This window comes from Hoplias malabaricus, chromosome 2, assembly GCF_029633855.1.
Source record: "Hoplias malabaricus isolate fHopMal1 chromosome 2, fHopMal1.hap1, whole genome shotgun sequence".
Lineage (NCBI taxonomy): Eukaryota > Metazoa > Chordata > Actinopteri > Characiformes > Erythrinidae > Hoplias > Hoplias malabaricus.
In genome coordinates, this window is record NC_089801.1 from 73185652 (window position 1) to 73209117 (window position 23466).

General features: G+C 41.4%; 2 protein-coding genes across 3 annotated transcripts; both read right to left on the reverse strand.

The window, feature by feature from the left end:
* On the reverse strand, positions 1-9897 carry LOC136686260 (serine/threonine-protein kinase SIK1-like). Its single transcript, XM_066659922.1, has 12 exons — positions 9661-9897; positions 7796-7970; positions 7342-7458; positions 6676-6739; positions 6118-6279; positions 5694-5818; positions 5013-5136; positions 4316-4536; positions 3431-3776; positions 2972-3238; positions 2483-2684; positions 1-2269 (listed from the first exon to the last, which is right to left on the reverse strand). The coding sequence occupies exons 2-12, from the start codon at positions 7946-7948 to the stop codon at positions 1804-1806; spliced, it is 2247 nt and encodes a 748-aa protein (XP_066516019.1). The 5' UTR covers positions 7949-7970; positions 9661-9897; the 3' UTR covers positions 1-1803.
* Positions 9898-12485: 2588 nt separating this feature from the next.
* hsf2bp (heat shock transcription factor 2 binding protein) lies at positions 12486-23398 on the reverse strand. Of its 2 annotated transcripts, none has more exons than XM_066661443.1 (8): positions 22675-23398; positions 21438-21585; positions 20262-20365; positions 18713-18862; positions 18101-18245; positions 16744-16861; positions 16342-16445; positions 12486-13384 (listed from the first exon to the last, which is right to left on the reverse strand). In XM_066661443.1, the coding sequence occupies exons 1-8, from the start codon at positions 22723-22725 to the stop codon at positions 13152-13154; spliced, it is 1053 nt and encodes a 350-aa protein (XP_066517540.1). In that variant the 5' UTR covers positions 22726-23398; the 3' UTR covers positions 12486-13151. The 2 variants fall into 2 exon arrangements, with proteins under 2 accessions (XP_066517540.1, XP_066517541.1); XM_066661444.1 differs by lacking the exon at positions 22675-23398 and adding an exon at positions 22351-22477.
* Positions 23399-23466: the final 68 nt, after the last annotated feature.

The window sequence follows — 23466 nt, forward strand, 5'->3', positions numbered from 1 at the left end:
CCATAAAAGACATGCTCAGCAGGATATAAATAAAAAATATGTATAAATATGACTACGGAAATTCTTTTCTTTATGTTCATATCAGGAAAACTATTTTTCATACATCTCAACAAGTAAATACACAGAACAACTAAAGAAAAGAGCATTACATGTGGATACAGAACTGCTCCTTTAATGTTCATACTTTTTACTGTTTATTTGGTGAACATCATGCATGAAAAATAAATAATTTTAGAAAAATACAAAGCTAAAATAATGGAAGACATTATGTGAACTCAATTTCATTGAAGTGATCGTCAAAAAATAATAATTCAGTGAAAGGTCACTGAAGTCTCCCTCTACCTTGTGGTTTTAGAACACGAGACCACTTTTATTCTCCAACAAGTATTTTCAGTTATTCATAGCAGTGATTATCTGCTCCGGGTGACTGTCTGTGAGGAGAGTGGTGTGTTCTCCCTGTGTCTGCGTGGGTTTCCTCTGGGTGACTGTCTGTGAGGAGTGTGGTGTGTTCTCCCTGTGTCTGCGTGGGTTTCCTCTGGGTGCTCCGGTTTCCTACCACAGTCCAAAAACACACGTTGGTAGGTGGATTGGTGACTCAAAAGTGTCCGTAGGTGTGAGTGAATGTGTGTGTGTGTGTTGCCCTGTGAAGGACTGGCGCCCCCTCCAGGGTGTATTCCCGCCTTGCGCCCAATGATTCCAGGTAGGCTCTGGACCCACCGTGACCCTGAACTGGATAACGGTTACAGATAATGAATGAATGAATGAATGAATGAATAGCAGTGATTATCTTTTCACCCACAGATTTACAAACCTTTATGGTCAGTTTTGGAATGTGTTAGTTCAGTTTCTAGTGCCCTGCTACTGGGAAGTCAGTGACTCATTTCATCAGTTACATGTTTTTCCCCCCTAACCAAGTTTGGCCAGTGCTAATCACTGGGGCTATGAGCCAACAATAATGGAACCTTAAATCTTACCAATTGGTGCCTCGACTAAATCCCCACATATGTCCCTTAATTCAATATGTATTTTTGATGTTTTTTGCTCTGAAATCTGTTGTAATGTCCTTTCATTCCCTTATGTAAACACGTTTGGTTACAGGGCTCGTGATGCTTTACTATTAAATGTGATGCTGCATATTAAATGGACTAAAATATGTTGTAAATTCAAAACTGCATTTATATGAGAGGCAGTATCATTAAAAATAATGCTGCACTGAATCACTGTAACAGGGATTAAAATTATGTAAGAAACCAACAGATGTTGACTGTACTTTGAGAGGAAAACAGCATTTCTATCAAATGTTTTATTTGAAAGTTATGAAAATTTGATTATGCCCAGTGGCATGGTGGGGCAGCAAGTGTCGCAGTCACACAGCTCCAGGGACCTGGAGGTTGTGGGTTCGATTCCCGTTCCGGGTGACTGTCTGTGAGGAGTGTGGTGTGTTCTCCCTGTGTCTGCGTAGGTTTCCTCCGGGTGACTGTCTGTGAGGAGTGTGGTGTGTTCTCCCTGTGTCTGCGTGGGAATCGAACCCACAACCTCCAGGTCCCTGGAGAATTTCAGGTACATTAAAGGTTATATAACAAAAAACAGAGCAGTCCTCAACGGCAACATGTAATTATTATGATGCTATCAGTCGCAGTACTGTTGTACTTTTGTAGCTGTCTACATCCTTGAGATACATTAGGCTTGTAATTCCTAAGTAATTTTGTACACAGAACTTGACTGGACTGCTCTAAAACCTGTGGGGACAATGTGTGTACTCATTTTTACAGACTATAGATTTAAATATAGCCGTTTAGCATTTTAGCGTGGGTAGTAGGGAACACTGCTCTCCTGCTGAACAGGAGACTGAAGCAAGAGCTGAGGCTGGGGGCTTGGGCTTAAGCTTAGGCTTGGACTTGTGCTGGGACTTATCTGCAGCTGAGCCTCCAGAAGCAGTGCAGTGGAGTCCACCATGTTGGAGAATGAAGAGCTTGACAAGGGGTACCAAGGTGTTGCCAGAACGGATGGATAGGAACACTGTTGATGTGGTGGTTCTTGTTGAGGGCACCCCAGGCCAAGATGAGGCTGAAGATGGCACTGCTTTGTGTTCAGGTGGTACCCTTGGTGTTCAGCAGCTGCTAAAGGAGGAGGAAATCCAAAGCCCAGGAATGGAGAAAATGTGCTCTGCCAGTTGTTCTGCTGCTGAACAGCTGTAGTGCGAAGTGGAGGAATAGATGGCACTTGTAGCAGCTGCTGCTGACTGTGTTGATGATGATGGTGAGACATTCTGTTTGAAGACAGACGAACCACAAACAGTAAAAATGAAATGGTTGCAGTTATTGCTGCACAGAATTAGTTGTAATTTATCTATTTTACGTAAACTCATTGAAATATATCTTGGTTAATACAGACTGGCCCAACTCTAATAAAATATCCTCAATCCATAGGCTTATTGTGTCTGTACACTACGACTTTGGAAGGCTCCTGTCTAGGTTCTTACTTCTGAAAGCTCTCCACAGGGCTCTGAAGATGCTCCCGTGACCAGGAGTGTGGTGGAGGGTCTGGCACCAGTACAGAAACACTGTCTTGTGAGATGTTTGCAGGGGGCCATATGTACTGCGGAGGTCCTTTGACTTTATTCAAACCTGACTGGCCTTTAGTGTGAATGTTCCTTCTCAGAGGATGATGGAATCCACTCAAACCTAGAAAAAGTGAGGGAGATCAAGTAAGTCTTTTCCTCACAGTAACATGCCATGTGTTTCAAGACAATGACAGAAATTCTGATTGGTGCTATAACACCTTTAGGGGGCAGTGCTGAGTGATGTTTATTTGTTGTTTCACAATAGCTCAATTGTGTTTACAGTACGGAAGCTCTAAAATCAGCAGCTAGAATGCCATTTTGGCCACTTCAGGTTTATATGTTCATTTGTACGCTTCCACGTTCATGCCTTGGTAAGTGTCTCTGCAGAAGAACTCGCTGTGATCTCACCTTGTGTAAGAGATGTGTCTGATGCTCTTCTGCCCTCCTGAAAGCTGGGAACCTGTAGACTGTTCTGAAAGCCCAGGACTGATGACTGATTTAGAGCCATTGCTGAGGTCTGTGAGAATGAATGCATCCCCTGGGTATGTTGCGCATAGATATCTGGTCTTAAAAGAGCACCGGGGGAAATGAGAGAGGAGCTGGAGGCACTGGAGGAAGAGCAGGGCCGGAGGCTGCCATTTGAGGCAATGTCATCCACAAGATCTACAACAATACCTACGAGCACAGAGAGAGTGTCAGTGATTATGACAGTAATGATAGAGGTATAATAAAATAAATAAGTGAGACGAGGTCCTGAGTCGCTAGTGATCTCTGGTATGCACTTAAGGGACTCTTACTCTTAACCAATCACTGACATCTTAGTAGGACTGTTGTGATATTCATTTCTTGTAACTGTTTTGTGCTCACTTGGTGGGTGGCACGGATGTTTGGAGCTTGAGACCTCTGAGACGGTGTGTCTGCGAAACGTATTTCTGGATTCTGTTGTAAGATCGAGAGGCAGTTGCTCTTCCTCATCCACAAAGTGTTTAACAGGCACCTTCTGGCTAAGTCTCGTATCCAGCAGAGAGCTAGGAGCGGTGGTGTTTCTATCCATATCTCTTCCTAAAAGCTCAGAGCCTGGAAGTGGATAACCAGGCACTTTCAACCAGTCCTGACCCTGTGGAGTTTGTTGCTGGCCCTGGTGGTCTCTTAGTCTCTCCAGCAGGAGCCAGTAGATTGCAGAGAAATGGTTATAGCTGCCATTCTGCAAAGACTATAGAGGTAGAAATGGATTAATACAGTGTATATAACCAAAACCAAACTAGCATACAAAAAACGATAAACTGAAAAATGTGTACACATAACCATCAAACCTATGTAAGTGGTTTGATATCCCATTTCAAAAAAGATGCTGAGTTGAGGCATCATACACATCTAGAATTATCGTCCACATTTGGGACAAAAAGAAACCGGTGCAAATTTGATTTTATGCCAAACAATATTAACAATATATTTATTTATTGGACATTTTTAACATATCAGTGAGTCTCAGAGCTGGCTGAGCATTTTTAAAATGGTATTGGGGAAGGTGGGAGGAGGAGAAACAGGGTACTACTGGCTAATATTATTTTTCCCTGCTTCCTGGTGTAAATGAATCTTGAGAAATTAAGAAGAACAAAAGTCATTACATTGTGATGGTAATTTTTATACCAAACAATATCATGGACTGTGCTCACAGTTTGTCCATGGATCAGGACCGTTTTCAAATTCTGTAACAATTGTGTTACAAAAAGTGACACGAGTCTCACTCACTTCTACTGTCCTTTGCTTGTCAATGCCCAGTGCCTGCATTAGACTGAGGACGGGCTCGCTGTAGCTCTCTGGTTGGAGGAGCTCAGGGCAGTCAGCGTTAGACAAGGTCTGGCAGGCGGCTGTAGGGTCAGCCTGCATCCAGCGATGCTGCTTTATCTGGGCCACACTGATGCGCTTCGCTGGGTCCACCGCCAACATTCTCCGAATCAGGTTTTCACAGTCTGGAAGTATATATAAATGTTTTACAAAATGAGCACATACTGAAATGAAATGTACTTCTAAGTGTATTTTATTTGAATATCTGGTATAAAATAATATGTGCTTTATTTGTGGTCATACGTCAAAGTTACAACAGATTGTGTGAGAACTAAGAGTGTTTTCCGCTAACACTGAGGCTGTGCATAGATTGCCACTTTGCTCACTACTGGGTTTGAGTGGTGCTACATCATCAGCACACACTCATTGTAGACTAGCAACACTTTTTGAAAAATATTTTTGTAACACTCGTGCAGTTTTGCCACTTAACATCGTGCCTTAATTGTGTTACACGAGATACCGACCTTATTTTTAATGTTAAACAAACTAAATCAAGCAACCAAACATCACAACCAATCTTTACATCAAAATAGAGCTTAAGAACTATAATGAGTGTGTTCTATGCCAGAGTTTCCAAATGGCAAAGGCATGCTCTACACACCCTGTGACATGAAGAAGGGCACTCGGTAGCGTCCCTCTGTAACACGTTGTTTCAGGGCAGGAAGTGTTGGGCCATCGAACGGCAGAGAGCCACACAACAGCACATACAGGACCACTCCCAGACTCTGAAGATCACAGAAATAGATTTTCACGTAGTTCATGCCGTTTATATATTTATAGAAATTTTTGTCAGTGAAAATACTGCATGTGGGGTGATTTAGATGAAAATGGCTGTGGCAAACATAATCATTAATCATATATTATACAAAGTCAGTAAATAAAACCTTTTCTTATAATCAGCTCATAAAATATCCATCGCTTATTTACTGTGTTATTGTTTGTTTTAATTTATTATTATTAAATTTTATGTTATATTTTATATAATGGGCGCAGCAGGTAGTGGTACAGTCACACACACACACACCACACTCCTCACAGACAGTCACCCGGAGGAAACCCACACAGACACAGGGAGAACACACCACACTCCTCACAGACAGTCACCCGGAGGAAACCCACGCAGACACAGGGAGAACACACCACACTCCTCACAGACAGTCACCCAGAGCAGGACTCGAACCCACAACCTCCAGGCCCCTGGAGCTGTGTGACTGCAACACTACCTGCTGCGCCACCGTGCTGCCCTATTATACAACATGTGAGAGTCTATATAGGAATTTACCCAGATGTCTAGCTGTGGTCCCTCATACTTCTTTCCCTCAAAGACCTCCGGAGCTGCATAAGGGGGGCTTCCACACCAAGTTGACAGGGTTTCCCCAGGCATGTAGAAGTTTCCAAAACCAAAATCTGAGAAAGACAGGGGAAAAATATGAACATATGCTCATATATATCCTCATTTTTTCTCTTATGTATATCAATAATCAAACCTGGTTCTAGTTCTCAACTGATAAGCACTTCACTCAAGATAAAAAACAAAGGTACAATAAAAGAGAAATCAATGGTGTACACAATTTACACAGAAACATTATCATGTCATATATATACACAACCATAACAGTATGTACAGCTTTGTTTCTGCACTCTTATGTACGCATTAGTATTGATTATGCCATGCAACAGTTTTATGATGACCTGGTGTCTCCTACCTGCCAGCTTGATGTTCATGTTGTCGTCCAGCAGTAAGTTTTCAGCTTTGAGGTCTCTGTGAACAATGCGGTGTCTGTGGCAGTACTCCACCGCTTTGAGGATCTGCCAGAACGTCCTACGAGCTTCTTCTTCACTCAGACGACCATTGGAGGCAAGGTAATCTTTTGGAAACAGATGGAAGAGGTGAAACTCATTAAAGTTGCAACTACAAAAGCCTGTTCATTACCCTTTCATCGCTTATTGGAAAAAGAAACATCTTCTTTAATGTTTACATTTATGTTCGTCAGCAGAAAAGGAAGTATTTGTACTAGAATAAAATGATTAAAATAATTATTGTGTAAATCTATATAGTTTTGAGAAACTAAAAATGTAATAATAATAATAATGTGTTCATATTTAATGTAACAAATGATGTAATTACAGTGAAGACTTTTAGCAAAACTACAGTAATGTAACTATGAGTAAGAGCTAATGCCATGCTCAGTTTCAAATTAAGTTTTTATTTAATCAAATTAAGTTTACGTTTTATTTAATCAAATTATCATGAAGTGGCTCACCAAACATCTCCCCATTCTTTGCGTACTCTGTCACAATGTAGAGCATGTCTTTAGTTTCCATGACCTGGAATTCAGACAGAGAGCAAAAAAAAAAAAAAAGAGTTTGACTGACAAGCGCAAAATTGTTCATTTGTCTGTAAGAAATGACTGTGACTTTCCTGTGTAACTTTCTAATATAGGGATTGCTCATAAATAAGCCCCAGACTAATGGACACTGAGAATTGTGCGGTGACTGAAACTGAGGTCATTTCTTTCCGTTCTTAAAAACACTGTGGTGCAGAGAGAATAAATAACAAGATGAGGTGGCAGTCGTGGGAAAGCAAAGCTTAATCAGTTGATCAGTTAAGATTACTGAAAAAATACAAGCTTAATGTGTGTAAACAGACCTCTGAGAACTAAGGCTCAAACCCCCTGAACTGGATAAGCTGTTACAGAAATGAATGAATGAATGAATGCTTTAGTAAAGTGGTTCATTCAGGGACTAGATTTCACATTTTACCCCAAAGAAAAAGGTTTGTTGTAAAAAGTAATACACAGTGTGTAAAAAAACAACATAAATGTTTAGAGCTATGGAAAGAAGGTGTATGACGATGGCTGAGTGAAAACATTCAACGTGTTTGCGTCTGTTAAATGTTATTGCACTGACACTAACAGGGATTCACAGACCTGGTAGAGCTTGATGATGTGTGGGTGGTTCAGAAGCTTCATGATTTGAACTTCTCTGTTGAGTTTCTCCAAATCTGAAGAATCTAGACGGGTTTTGTCGATGATTTTAATGGCAACCTGTGACAATTTGATTAGATATCATTGTAAACTGCTGTAGAAAGAATGAAGGGTAAACCTATGTATAGCTTTGACATCACATTCATGTTGAATTCAAAACTGTTTGCACAGGCATAGATCTGTCATAATATTATCATGATATCCTTGTTTACACACTCATGGTCCATTGTATCAGCTCTACTATCCATATAAGTACACTTTGTGGTGGACAGCAAACTCCCTATTAATACAATTAAATTATTAAAAAAAAAAAACACTGAATAAACATGTGTATGTAACGTTTTGGAAATAAAAATTATAATTAAGCACGTGGGGACTGGGTAAAGGTGGAGCAAACCTGTGTTTTGGTGACTTTGTGTCTAGCCAGTTTGACCACAGCGAAGTTTCCCTTGCCCAGTGTGCGGATGATCTCGTAGAACCCAACCTGCAGAGGTCTGTTAGTGGTCTTTGCCAATTGGGACCCCGGCCCATCCTCTGATAACACCACCATGGCCAGTGTCTCTCTCCAGTAGCTGTTAAAATATTAAACAGAAGTCACAGCATTAGCAGGTTGCTTTTTGGTAGCAATTTCCACTGACCATTAATGACTAGCACTAAAAAAAAAAAAATAAGAAAGATCCAAATTCAGGGACCTCCTTTAGAGCTGCACTTATAGAAAATACTATTAAAATAATGCTTAAGAGTTTAATTATATTTTAAGTTCTATTAAAATGGTGTAATGCCTGAGCCTTAGTCTGCCATGTCTCGCTATGCTCTACTGCGTTTCTTTTTCACCCTGTTAATTCTTCCTTTGTGTCCTGTTTGATTCTTCAGTTACCATGGATTATTTTTAGAGCCTTGTGTTTGTCTTATTCTTTGCGTTTAATTTTTTTCCACAGATTCCCGTGCACTCTGTGTGTTTGCCTGTGCCGTGTTTCCTGCTGATACAAACCCAGACTAATAAGCACTCAGTAACTGCCTCTCCTTATTCTGTGTTACATAACGGTACACAACACATGGTCCATGAACACAGTTTTCTCTTTTAATTCACGTTTGATGTTAACTGTGTTGATAGAACATATACCATGTAAATGACATACTGAGTCAGTTCAGTGCATCATTAGTTTAGTGTATGAGGCAAACATCACCACAAGTGTTTTCTTCTTTTCACCGGCAACATCCCTATGGTTTGTTTAATTATTAAATAAAGACACAACAAGGATATGGTCATTTAGTGAAATAATAAAGTAGGCCATAATTATGTCCCCAGAAATAAAGGTTCCAGAGAGAACTGTAAAACACTGCCATTAATAATTAATGTTTCTCTTTTTGTGTATTTGTCCAGAACCATGGAAAAACGCAATTAATATGTTTGTGTCGTTTTAGTTTAATGTAATTTCTCTACAAACAAACACAGGAGGCATAAACAGAGTTTGTCAGATACGTGCTGAACGCTGATGATTTGGCTAAATGTTTTAAACCGCTCATATTTCTAACCGCTAGTTAAGATTTACTATGTTTTTGCCGTTACAACAGCGCCCCCCACAGGCAAAACCCCTCATAGCGTTTGTGCTGCCACTTGTCTCCACTAGCTTTGACTGGACAAAGAATTAGAACTGTATCTACATCAAATCTCCAAACATTTCTTCAGATAAATAAGGTTTGAAATTAGGTTTGGTCTTGATTTTCTAGGATTTCATAAGAAAATAAAATTTTATGAAATATAAAAAAGCTAATAATAATAACAACAACAAAAGGAAACGTAGTCTATATTATAAATAAGTATTTTTGTAACATAAGGAACTTTCAATAAATGTTATAATTACAATAAACTGTTATTAATGAATGTATCATGTTGCTGGCAATTAAAACAGAGCCGCTTTATTTAACGGTCATTATTATTATATGATTTGGTACAAAACAGATATTAAAACACACTCAAATTCAAGCAGCACATTCAGAGACGTTTTGAAAAATTTTATACGCTTTTTTTTATGTGAAACTGGACAAATCATCGATTTTTAGATCTTTTTTTCACTTTGAAAATCAACTAAGCCCGTCCCCTGAGCGCTTGTGTTCGCGTTGTAAACGGTGACCGTTGGTATGAACTCTGACTCAGTGGATGAGGGAAGTTCCATCAACCCGTTCACCCTAAAACACAAGTTAATTTATTTGCAGAAATTATGAAAACTCGTTGGAATTTCCCTTAAGCTCGTCTCTCACCTGCTTTTTACACCAGAACACCAGCTCGAGACGAAACTCCCGTAAAGCCGTTAGTCCTCGGTGCCAGTGTCTCACGCACGCGCAGAGTAAAAGTCGCGTTCACGCTCATGTTGTTAAAAGGTTTTAAATAAACTCAGCGCTTGAGCTGAATTCCTGCTCTAACGCTCCTGTCCCGCTCAAGGGCGACCTCCCTTCTCTCCGCAGCTCTGTGTGAAAGTGCAGATGCAGAGTGTGTGTGTGTGAGAGAAAGTGTGTGTGTGTGTGTGTTTCCTCAGCACCAACGAAGCCTTACACACGGTACATTAGCGTCACTGTGACGTCAGAGCACCTAGTCCGGCGGGCGCGCGCGCGCGGGCTCGGCTTCTGGCGCCAAACTTCACGTTGCCGGGCAACGTATCCTCTGCGCGAGTAAGGTACTGAACCACGTGGTTCACTGATTCGCTATAAAGCAGCTCCGCACATGGCTGCATAATGTAAAGGTGGATGTAAACAAAGTAGAGTCTTTACTGACTCTTTCTGACGTTATGAAGCACGGGTCACAATATCCACAACACAGACACAGGCACTTTATTCTCTTTAAATTACAGGGCACTTCAAACTCAAACACACACACACAATCCACCTACACAAACACAAAGAGAACACACCAAACCCCTCATAGACAGTGACCTTAGACAGAGATTGAACAACCGCAGGACCCTGGAGCTGTGTGACAGGACGCTACCTTTGTACTACATACTCTAACTGTCTGCTTTAATACAAACCTACTTTGGGCTTCCGCTCATGCTTCCAATTCAGCAGAGTGCTTTGTGTTTCTGTGATCAATTGACGAGGAACTATAGCATGGTCTACAGTTTGTAACTGAGCAGCACTAAGGTGGAGCTACAAGATTCTAATAAAGGCTTCTAATAAAGTGGCTTGTGTGTGTGTGTGTGTGCATATATTTAGCAAAAACTAAGCACCCATTATTCACAATGAAAAACAGGGTGCGGGTGTCATACAGTGTTATTACAGGTTGTTATTAAGGCTGAATCACATACACACCCACAATCCTCCTCTGTCAGCCGAACGCTTAAAGTCGGTGTGCTACGCTACATTCTTTTGTATCAGTAAGACATGAGAGCATTACCTCTCTCGGCTCTTCTGAACATTTACTTTGGCTCTTCTCGTTGGAAATCGGTGCGTTAAGGAAACCATGCCTTCATACCCAAACTATCTGAGCTGAATGTGTTTATAAAAGCCCAGTGAGCACAAAAGAGACTGCAAGAGTTCATTCAACACTGACAATGCTAACTCAGTACAGGGGATTTTGCTGTGCTTAGGCATAAGTGGACAGCATTAAACCATAGGCTTGCTGCTGTGTGAACACACAGACATAACATCCCTGAATGATTTGCCAAGTGAGGCAGAACAACACGGGTCATGACCTACAGTACTGATCCAGCCAGCTTGTCCCTGTAGGCCCCACATGAGCTTTATCCTGTCTTGGGCTTACAGTGAGCCCAATGGGTTGCATCAGGGCCCTACTTGGGTTAGAGTTAGTCATGGGGAGAACACACCAAACGTCTCACCGACAGCCACCCGGAGCAGGGCTCAAACCCACAAATGCAGTTTTCCACTGCATGGGACTAACGCTACTTGACTCTACTCTGCTTTTGTTTTGTTTTGTTTTGTTTTCCACTGGGAATAACGTTTACTGGAACGTCCATACATTGATGTTTAAAATGAGTGAACACTGTGTTCCTTCTGCATTGGTCCAGATACCACTTTCACAAAGCATCACCATGTACGCAACATTATGGTACATTATGGACCATGTTTCACATACATACAGGGGTTGGACAATGAAACTGAAACCCCTGTCATTGTAGTGTGGGAGGTTTCATGGCTAAACTGGAGCAGACTGGTGGTCAATCTTCATTAACTGCACATTGCACCAGTAAGACCATGTGCATCCAATGGTTCAAACATTGTGTCCTGAAGGCGGTGCCGTGTATCAGGACGACAACGCTCCAATACACACAGCAAGACTGGTGAAAGACTGGTTTGATGAACATGAAAGTGAAGTTGAACATCTCCCATGGCCTGCACAGTCACCAGGTCTAAATATTACTGAGCCACTTTGGGGTGTTTTGGAGGAGCGAGTCAGGAAACGTTTTCCTCCACCAGCAACACGTAGTGACCTGTCCACTATCCTGCAAGAAGAATGGCTTCAAATCCCTCTGACCACTGTGTAGGACTTGTATGTCATTCCCAAGACAAACTGACGCTGTATTGGCCTCATCAGACCATAGTAATAAATTATTGTGGTCTAAAACCAGGTGTTTCACTTTCATTGTCCAACCCCTGTATATTTCTCTCAATATAACATAGGTCCCAAGCTCTGAACTGAGAGCGTTTTAATCAATGGTGCCCCTAAAATCATTTTAAAGCCTTCAGTCCCGGTGCTGTTTACTGTATAGCTAAAGCTGCTTACAGAAGGAAAAGGCCACATGGGCTACCTTCAGCTGGTCACACTGAGAGTATAATGCAATGATGTTATTTGTAGATAAAATCTAGTGAGAGATGGAATGGATAAATGGACTTTGGGTGGGATAAGAAATGTAAAGCGTATTTAGGAGGTTCCTCACCGGCCTGGGTATGGATCTGTAATCACAGCAGAGTCAAATGAACATGAGGTGATCAATGAAATTCATCAATCTTTCCCACAGATTATTGATCTCTCTTGACCTTCGTCCAGGAAGCTTCCCTTTAGTTTAATTGACTCTAATGTCACACTTTGTTGGGACTGTGTCCTTCAAGTGAACACAACAGAGGTCAGCACGTGAAGGTTTTTATTTTTACTTTGTGGATATAACAAGTTTTGCTGAATATTAAATATCTTTTTTTTTTATTACCGAAGCCATACAAAACTTAGCAATAGTGACAACAGCAAAAGGAACCTGTGAGTGAAGCAAAATCAGATTAAACTAGAGTTGGATGTGCAAAGGAATATGGAATTTCCCCTGTATCTAGAAATAAACAAAGACTCAAGCTATTAACAAAGAAGCACTTTGGCATCTACACACTGGCTTCTATCAGCAACATGTTTCAAGTCAATGGACTTTGAGATTTTTTCTAAGCACCTGTAATTGACTGCACTTAGAGATCATGTTGAACAACACTGGAGAATTATGTATAAGAACAGTGATATAGTTCAAATGATGGGATACTATATCTAACCTATAATAAATCAAATAACACTACAACAGAGAGCAACACGGCCTACTTTCAGGAATATCGTTACTTACTGGACCGTATTTCAGTGGGCCCTGGCCTCTTTTAATTGTGTACACTGTCCGTTGGTGGGACAAAGCAGCAGCCACTGCTTCTTGAAACAAGAAACTCATTCTGTCTGGACTCAGAGACGTATGCTATATTGCCTGTAAATGTAATGGAAAGGGTATCTCAAAGACTAGAGTGAATATAAAGGTTTTCACATGTTTGTGGCTTTACTGTTCTTTCTCAGTGGCCAGGCTGTGGGTGCCCTTAAGTCGCTCTAGGTCCTCCAGTGTCTCTTGGGCTGTATGGCTGAGGGTGGGATGACGACTAGCAGTCAGCTGATGGATGCGTGCCACTGGAAGAGCATGCAACAGCTCCGGAGTGAGATGAGTCACCACCTCGCCTTCCACCAGCAAAGACTGGAAAAGCCGCAGAGCCTGCAGACACACCTCTGAGTCCCGGTCTGAGACAGAAGACGGGAGGAACATGGGGAGAAAATTTATTTGAAAGTCAGACAAAGAAGCTGCAGATGTTCTCAGAGATTGGTGGCTTAGATCATGAGAAAGTAGAAATGCAACCAACTCCTAGGGCTAATCATTGAAGGTGTGGAAGCCCCTCCCAGGAGGCTTCATTCTTAAAGAATAAAAGTTGTATTAACGATGAGGGATCGGTACACTTTATTACATACATCAACTCATGCTTAACCTATGGACAGCTTTCCTTCAGAATATATCCTGACTTCTGCTTTAGTCTTTGGTTTCTAAATGGCTTCTTCATGACTCTTGTGATTGTACGCATCCATCTCAAAGCTTTTACTTTTGCTGTTTGAACAATTGTTTCAAGGCTTAGTTCTTCATAGGGTCGGACGATACGGTCAAAATTTATATTGCGATATGTTTTGTAATTTTGGCCGATACAATATAATTCTGATATCGAGGTGAACAATATAAAAGCCACAGAAAAACTGCCAAGAACAAACAAGAATCATGTCAATTGTAACGTGCTTAGTTTTGTGTTGTGTTCTGTTTTTGTTCCTTGTTTGTGCTCCCCTGGTCATGTGACTGTTTCCCTGTGTAAAACTGTTTTAGTGTTTAGCTTTGTTTATTGTTCAATGCTTAGCCGTGTCTTAGTGTTTAGCTTTAACGTTTAGTGTTTAGTTTTTAGTGTTTAGCTTTGTTTAACGTTTAGTGTTTAGTTTTTAGTGTTTAGCTTTGTTTAACGTTTAGTGTTTAGCTATCTTAAGTGTTTAGCCTTGTTTAATGTTTAATGCTTAGCTGTGTTTTAGCGTTTAGCTTTGTTTAATGTTTAGCGTTTAGCTTTGTTTAATGTTTAGTGTTTAGTTTTTAGCTTTGTTTAACGTTTAGTGTTTAGCTATGTTAAGTGTTTAGCCTTGTTTAGTGTTTAATGCTTAGCTGTGTTTTAGCGTTTAGCTTTGTTTAATGTTTAGCGTTTAGCTTTGTTTAGTGTTTAGCTATGTTTAGCCTCTGTGTTTAGCATCCCTCTGTCTATTTTCCTTTTAAGCTATTGTAATAAAGCCTCCTGCATATACCTCCATCCCTTACTGCTACACTCCCAGCAGTATTACATCAAGTTTTAAAAATACTCACAACAGTGCCCTGGAATGAACCTCAGTCAGTGACAGATGATGTAACTAATGTATTTTGAAATATTGAAAATGTGTTTAAAAATCATATTGTTGTTATTGAAACATTTTATATTGCGATATAAATTGATATTGATTTAGTGTCCAGGCCTAGTTTTTTATTTTTATTTATTTATTTATTTATTTATATATATATGCTACCAAAAGTAAAAGAGCTTTGGTTAAATTGTGTAGACTTTGAGAATGTATTGTGGTTTGATTTAGTCAAGAATAATTCGTTTTTTTTTTCTTCTAGTAAAGATATTTGTCAACACCAACACTGAAAATCACTGATACTTTCCCTGTTCTGTTTTTGTTTTAATGCTGACCTTCAGAAAAGCAGAAAGCCTGGACAACATTGATCTTCCTTTGTAGAGAAAAATCATTACATTTTAATCTTATTCTTTTCAATCTCCTTAATCTGTACATTCTGTGCAATACCAATTTCTTGTCTGCTTCATCTTTTATTGATAATAGCTCCAAGCTGACAAAGCTTCACTGTTTCTTCATCTACATTTCTCCCCCTCAGGTGTAAAGCCAGCAGTTTTCCCCATCATCACATCCTTTGCTTTACTCTTGTTGATCTGAAGTTCCACCTGTACACCTACACAGTTTCACTCTGTACTTTAATGTTTCACTTAAGGGCCTGACGTCCTCCTGACATTTTATATTTCTATAAGTGTATGCTCTGAGATTTGTTCAACTCTTTAAACAAAGGTTTTTTTTTTTAATTGTTGTTTGCATATCATAATTATTGCGAAATACTGGATTATTTTGGATTCTGAGCTGTCATCTTCAATTCATCACAAACAGCTTGATTAATCTAATTAGTATAAAATGAAAATACTCTGGAGCACCTGCACATGAGCCTGAGGTCTGCGTCACCAAATAACCAGCACGGGCTACATCTGTATAAAGAACAGTGTTGTCTGCAGTGAGAACATCACTTTTGGCATGAGTTGCAGTGGGGTTTGTGATCCAGAATAAATCATACAACATCAGTAACTGACAACACAAGCGACCTTGATGTGAAATGCAATGAAATCCTCACATCAATGTTCCGACATCTAGCCTGTCCAATCTAATAGAGGCTGTTACAGCATGCGGATAAACCACACTTTAATACCTTTCATTTCAGAAGAAGGTTGCATAGTGTATCTGCTAAGAATCTATTCCAAATCTGAAGGTTTAACAGGCCATATTTTGGAAGTCTTGTGGTTTAATTGTTTGTTTTTTCCTGAGCCTGCATAGTAGAAGTCTGTGACCTGTTTCACAGTCAGCTCCAGGCCATGTCTTTTCAAATACAATGAAGTCTGTTTTTATATAAGCTTCAATGTAATTTTCTGTTAAGTATAAACACATTTTCTACTCCTGTCCCGACACTGAATGTGAGCTACTTTTATTTAATGATCATTTATGCGGGACGTATGAATGGAATTCTCTGACTTTTGCACTGAACAGCGCGGTGGAAAGATTTGTGACTGGGGGGTTTTATATGAGTGTCATTAGAGGACCAATATATCTAAGGGTGCACTCGTATGTGCACTAAAGCAACAGAAGTAACATCCTGAAGGAAGACAGAGAAAGGCGAATGTACAAAGGATGAAGAGAGAAAGTGTGGGGGCCTGTCTTAATCCTCCCCTCCTCCGCACGTGAATTCAGTTGTCATGACGTCAAAGCTGAGATCAGACAAACTCCAAAGCCTCAGGAGGCCTGCCTCAGCTGCACTCACTTACTCACAGATTCAAGCACACATGCAAGTATACGCACATACACACCTTCAAGTAGGGTGCATATAAGTGGTAGCAGTGCAGGACTCTCGCTGATGTACGTTAGCCCCTTCACACTGATGCTGACGTTATATAATGCCATCACCATCAACCTGCACACACACACACACAAACTATCCATAAGAAACACGAAGAAAACTCATGCCTATGATAGTAATATTTAGATACAGTAAGCGCTTTTAAGATAACAATTTATTGATGTATTCTAAAGAAAACTGCAGAAATTAGACGTACATTGCCTACATAACTGATAAACCCTGCAGACCTTTATATCTGAGCTTAATGTGTCTTCTTTATTTGACACAGTTGTACACCACAGGAAAAAAAATAAGCAATGAGACCATGGGTGTGTGTGTGTGTGTGTGTGTGTGCTTGTAAAATTCAACTCACACTTTCAGTTTTGGAAAAACCCCTGGCTTCATGAGACTAAGCAGCTGCATCAGAGTGTCCAACAGGATGTGGGCAGAGCTGGAGATAAAGTCCCTCCCACTTGTCACAGCCGCTAAATCTGGCAAAAAAAGACAATAGCTGCGTTAATGAACAGAAAGACACAACCAAAAGAACAGAAGAACTGGGGCTCTTCACTTCTATAATTTAGAATGGAAATGGCCAACCAAAGCTGATTCATCACTTCACTGCAAAAGAATCAAATGTCAGTTTTAACCAAATTTAAAATATAGCTGATGTAACTGTGAGCTGGTTAGCAAAATATTAGTAAAGAAGAACATTTTTGAAAGATAAACCTACAGAAAGTAGCTGTTCACACACCCTAAATCAAATCAGTTAGATACATACAGAATGGAATGATGTATATTTGTGATACACTTCACTGGCCATTTTAAAGGAACTGTAATAAAATTTGTGTTGATGTATAACATCTTCCCCGTGCTGCTTGTTTGAACACTCATATTTTCATTCACCTACATTGCAAATAACAAAGATTTCAAAGAAAGTGTCTATTTCTTTGAAATAAGAGTAAATAGAGTGGCGCAGCAGGTAGGTGTCGCACACAGCTCCAGGGTCCTGGAGGTTGTGGGTTCGATTCCCGCTCCAGGTGACTGTCTGTGAGGAGTGTGGTGTGTTCTACCTGTGTCCGTGTGGGTTTCCTCCGGGTGACTGCCTGTGAGGAGTGTGGTGTGTTCTCCCTGTGTCTGTGTGGGTTTCCTCCGGGTGACTGTCTGTGAGGAGTGTGGTGTGTTCTCTCAGTGTCTGCGTGGGTTTCCTCCGGGTGACTGTCTGTGAGGAGTGTGGTGTGTTCTCCCTGTGTCTGTGTGGGTTTCCTCCGGGTGACTGTCTGTGAGGAGTGTGGTGTGTTCTCTCAGTGTCTGCGTGGGTTTCCTCCGGGTGACTGTCTGTGAGGAGTGTGGTGTGTTCTCTCAGTGTCTGCGTGGGTTTCCTCCGGGTGACTGTCTGTGAGGAGTGTGGTGTGTTCTCTCAGTGTCTGCGTGGGTTTCCTCCGGGTGACTGTCTGTGAGGAGTGTGGTGTGTTCTCCCTGTGTCTGCGTGGGTTTTCTGGCACCTCATGTAAACTATGCACTGTAGTATAAATGCACTTCTACTACACCACTACATTGTGATACATACAACCCAGACACAAATGCAAAAGTATAAATGCTCACAACGGAGTAGGGCTCTTGTCTACCCTGTGGTGTAGGCTCTGTGTCGAGTCAATGCAGAAGTATGAATCGGCCTTTAAAGGATTAATAAAAGTGGTAAGACATTTAAGTAAGTACACTTTAGCCCTTACTGGTGATTACGCCTGCCAGTGCCAGCACAAACTGGTGCTCATGGGAACTGTAGTTTTGCTGCTGTGGTTTTTCCTCTTCATCCAATGATTTAACAAAACTTTCCAGGGTTTGACCTGCGACACTCAGGAACGGTTCAAGCTTTCCCTTTCCCGACACACACACACACACACACACAAATACAGCTTGACATAAAACAGCATGTTCTTCTATTTTATAATGTAAGTTCTCTGGTATATGTTCTCTGATCTCATTATTATTAATTATGTTTTGTAGACCTAATGTCCACATTTCAAGTTACAAGTGACCAAATCCGATTTGTAGTTTGGTCGGATTGCAGTTGTCTTTACTTTAATACTAATTGCCATATTAATGACATAGCCACAAGTACGCTGAGGGCAGGAAGACAAAGGTAACGAGTGACCTATCAAACTGAATCGCAAAGTCAGAAATCTGATTTGAGTCCACTTTAAAACCGCATACAAGAGTGGTTTGAATCCAAATGGAACAATATATTAATTGCCACAGAACATTTGATCTGCTCCTTAGTGTCAGCTTTTAGTCAATTTTAGTCACATTTCTGGAAGATGATTTTCTTATTCAGGTTGACATACATCAGCCAACATGTCCCTGACAGCCTCCTCCCTGCGGGAGGTGCTCCAGAGAAGAGTGCAGGAGGCAGCTCCCAAACTAGTACAGAACTCAGCCTGCTGCTGCAGCTGCTCCCTACTCTCCCACAACTTCTCCATGAGAACCAGCTTCTCCTGCAACAACACAACACACACACATCAGGAAAGTACACACATGTGTGTGGATTAAATATAAACAATGGTGGTAATAGACAATAAAACACACTAAGAATTTTTTCGATTAATAATGATACTGCCACAGTCCTCTCTTCAGGTCACTGTCGGTGCGCTCTCCTTGCATCCATCAGTAAAGACCCTGGGGGTTGCTCTGGTCAGTGCGCTAATAATGCCATTCAAATCCCAGGTGGAATGGAAAGAGGGTTGTGTAGGAAACCTGCGCAGATTGATCCTTGGTGGTATCCCCTTTCATGAGCAGCCGAAATTGACATTTTGTCCATCGAAATTTTATGGAAGAGATCACATTTCACTCTTTGAACAGTGTCTTAGAACAGCTGTGGACTTGTCTAAATATTTCTGTATGTGAGGGCTGAAACACACTTCCTCTCTCCTTCACAGTGCAGCTCCGTCAACTCACGATGTTGTCTGTGGTGGTTTTCAAGAGGTATTTAAAATGTAAAAAGCTCCTGATTTTCATTTCACCAGCACACATGACCATTTGTTTGAAGACTGAGCATAACTGACCTACCAAACAGAATCAGGTGTGCCTGCTTGACTGGAATGGAAACCTGCAGCCAGAACAGGGCATTGTGACCAAGACTGGACACCGCTGAGCTACAGCATACCAGTCCAACCCTGTTCCTAGAGATCTGTGTTCTTGTAGAGTTTAGTTCCAGCCCTTATCTACCACACCTGGACCAGTTAATCACCCTGTTCAGCAGGATCTCAGTATTGCAGCCAAGCGTGCTGGAACTGAACCCTTTAGGGCGGTAGCTCTCCGGGAAGAGGTCAACCATTACAGAAATACAGGGATGATTCAGTTAATGATTAAGGAGGCAATATCTTAAATATGTAAATGTATTGACTTCTACTGGTGTTTTGTGCTTTATTGATGAAAATGATTGATATCTATCTGAAATAGAAGCCTTTACCACTACTACATGTATATAACCTCTGCCTTATTTGCATTTATTGTGCCATAGTAACAGTTAGACACAGCGAGAGGCAGAGGAGGCGTGTCTCAAGCTCATTCATAGGCTGGTAAATCGGGATGTACAGTCTCGCGATAACATGCGATAGAAAGAGCAGTTTCTGCACATTCGCAGAGTGTTTGAACTGTATATCTGTGTATTTCTTTATCGCTAACATATTAATAGAAACATCGTGAATTGTTGTATTTGACGCGCCGGCACGTTCTTCGACCCCAGAGGGTTAAGTAGGTTTAGCCCTTCTGTGTTAGTCTTATGAGGGCAAGGCTAAGAGGTATACAGTGTTGTATGAAAAATACTGACATACCACAACTAGTTTGTGTTCAAACTCTATGTTCTGTGCCATTTTTCACTCTATTTTCCCTCACCTCCTTCTCTCTCTGGCACTCTGCCTGCAGTGCCTCCAGACGAGCGTGGAGGTGCATGCGCTCCTGCTTCAACTGCTGCTGCTCCTGCTGATTCTGCTCCTTCACTGCACAACAAAAAGGACCTGTACTGAGTCAATCATTAGAACTGCAGAACAAAAGTTATTATAAACACTTAAATCACAACATACTGTTTTCCAGTTAAAAACGTGTGTCACCATTTTTGTGGATTTTTAGTTGGCGACAGCATTTGAATACCGTGGCTGTATACAGTGTGTTTTTGGACTGTGGGAGGAAACCGGAGCACCCAGAGGAAACCCACGCAGACACAGGGAGAACATACCACACTCCTCACAGACAGTCACCCGGAGGAAACCCACGCAGACACGGGGAGAACACACCACACTCCTCACAGACAGTCACCCGGAGGAAAACCACGCAGACACGGGGAGAACACACCACACTCCTCACAGACAGTCACCCAGAGGAAACCCACGCAGACACAGAGAGAACACACCACACTCTTCACAGACAGTCACCCGAGCGGGAATCAAACCCACAACCTCCAGGCCCCTGGAGCTGTGTGACTGTGACACCTACTTGCTGTGCCACCGTGCTGCCCGGCTGTGGATCACATTGTGGGAAAAGTTCTTAATGAATGAACCAAAATTACTTAGAATAAGGAATTCTATTAAAATTTAAGAAGGTTTTTTTCAATTCCCGCTCCGGGTGACTGTCTGTGAGGAGTCTGGTGTGTTCTCTCCGTGTCCACGTGGGTTTCCTCCGGGTGCTCCAGTTTCCTCCCACAGTCCAAAAACACACGTCGGTAGGTGGATTGGCGACTCAAAAGTGTCAGTAGGTGTGAGTGAATGTGTGTGTGTCTGTGTTGCTCTGTGAAGGACTGGCGTCCCCTCCAGGGTGTATTCCCGCCTTGTGCCCAATGATTCCAGGTAGGCTCTGGACCCCCCGCGACCCTGAACTGGATAAGGGTTACAGATAATGAATGAATTAATGAAATTAGTTCATTGAAACTAACCTAGCTGTGCTTATTACCTCTGTATTACCCCTTTTTACCCTTTGATTTTCTCTGTTAACATTTTATTGATATTTCTTCAAGTTCTTCATCTCTGCTTCAGAACATTTGTTCTGTAACGTATGACCGTGCAGGTTTTCACTCACATTTGTCTAGGGAGCGTGCCTTATGCAGGGCATCAATAAAATCACCATTAATAACTTTTGGCAGGAACTCGCGGAGTTGCATGACCTCAGTAGATAATCTCTCCAAGTCCCGTTTTCTGACTCGAACAAAACATTCACCAACTAAATCCTATGAAATAAAGACAAGTTTAAGATTAATATCCAAATTTCAGGTTATAACGTTACATGATGTGAAAAGGTCTACATAAAGTAGATCAGTGTTTCTCAGGTCCAGTTATTAAAGCTCACTATTTTACTGCACCAGAGCTATGCCCTGAGCTTTGTATGACCTTATACATGAAAGGCCTTTAGTTGTATCAGGTGTATTAGCATGGAAACTGAAAAAACTGATCTGGTTTATCAGATTGCTGTATGACTTCTAAATTAAAACAACACTGACATCTAGTGGTGACTATGGAAGCCCCTTTCGCCACATATAATAACGATTTTTTTTTTAAATCTGAATATTTCTCATTATAATGACTTAGTATCTCAATATAATGAGCTATTATCTCAATATATTTACCTAGTATAACAAAATAATGAAATACTATCTCAAGAAAATGAGATCCCAATATATTGACTTAGTAATTCAAAATAATGAAATAGTTCGTTGAAATATTGGGAAAACAACTAAAATATTAATGGAAAAAATGGTCGGTGTCTTTTTAAAATGAATATTGTGTGTGGCTGAAACGGGCTTCTGTTGGTGACTATTGAAAACAAGAAAAAAACTTAAATATTTAGTAGTACAAGGTTGACAAATGAAAAATATAACCACGGGCTACATATGCTGTAAACATGTGCTAACTCACATCCCTGTCCTTTAGTAAATGTATATTTTAAACTGGGGTTCATTGAGTGTGATGGTGGCTGAGGGTACACAAATGCTAACCGCTAGCTTGGTTGTGTTTAGTAGCCCGTAGCTTTGGCTGGCCTCACAGTGAGAACGTTACCCATCCATCCATTACTTCGCTTTTATTTTTTTCTTTTAAATTTCCTAAAAGGCAACGTGTGTGTTTTATAAAGAGTTGTCTTCGTTTATGTTTCTCAATTTTTATGGACAGGTCACAGTTCTTGTCTAGGGTGTGTAGTTGATAACTAATCCGTTTGTATTCAGTTAGCTTGGGCTAGCTCCAGATTGTTCTGGAAACGACAGACCTCGTCAGTGTCACTGAAATATTGTAAAAATAAATAAATAACACAAATTCAGGTGTACCTCTTTTGTCGAGCTGAGAGTCCAAACTTTAGTAGACTCTGAAGCTTTCATTTTCAGGAACTAAACTTTTTATCGCGGTGTTTAATTAATAATGCACAGATTCACTGGTTTGAATTGAGTGTAAGATGGTGGCGGGGGCGGCACGGTGGCGCAGCAGGTTAGTGTCGCAGTCACACAGCTCCAGGGGCACGGAGGTTGTGGGTTTGATTCCCGCTCCGGGTGACTGTCTGTGAGGAGTGTGGTGTGTTCTCCCTGTGTCTGTGTGGGTTTCCTCCGGGTGACTGTCTGTGAGGAGTGTGGTGTGTTCTCCCTGTGTCTGCGTTGGTTTCCTCCGGGTGACTGTCTGTGAGGAGTGTGGTGTGTTCTCTCTGTGTCTGCGTGGGTTTCCTCCGGGTGACTGTCTGTGAGGAGTGTGGTGTGTTCTCCCCGTGTCTGCGTGGGTTTCCTCCGGGTGACTGTCTGTGAGGAGTGTGGTGTGTTCTCCCTGTGTCTGCGTTGGTTTCCTCCGGGTGACTGTCTGTGAGGAGTGTGGTGTGTTCTCTCTGTGTCTGCGTGGGTTTCCTCCGGGTGACTGTCTGTGAGGAGTGTGGTGTGTTCTCCCCGTGTCTGCGTGGGTTTCCTCCGGGTGCTCCGGTTTCCTCCCACAGTCCAAAAACAAACGTTGGTAGGTGGATTGGCGACTCAAAATTGTCCTGGCGCCCCCTCCAGGGTGTATTCCCGCCATGCGCCCATTGATTCCAGGTTAGGTTCTGGACCCACCGCGACCCTGAATTGAATAAGCGGTTACAGATA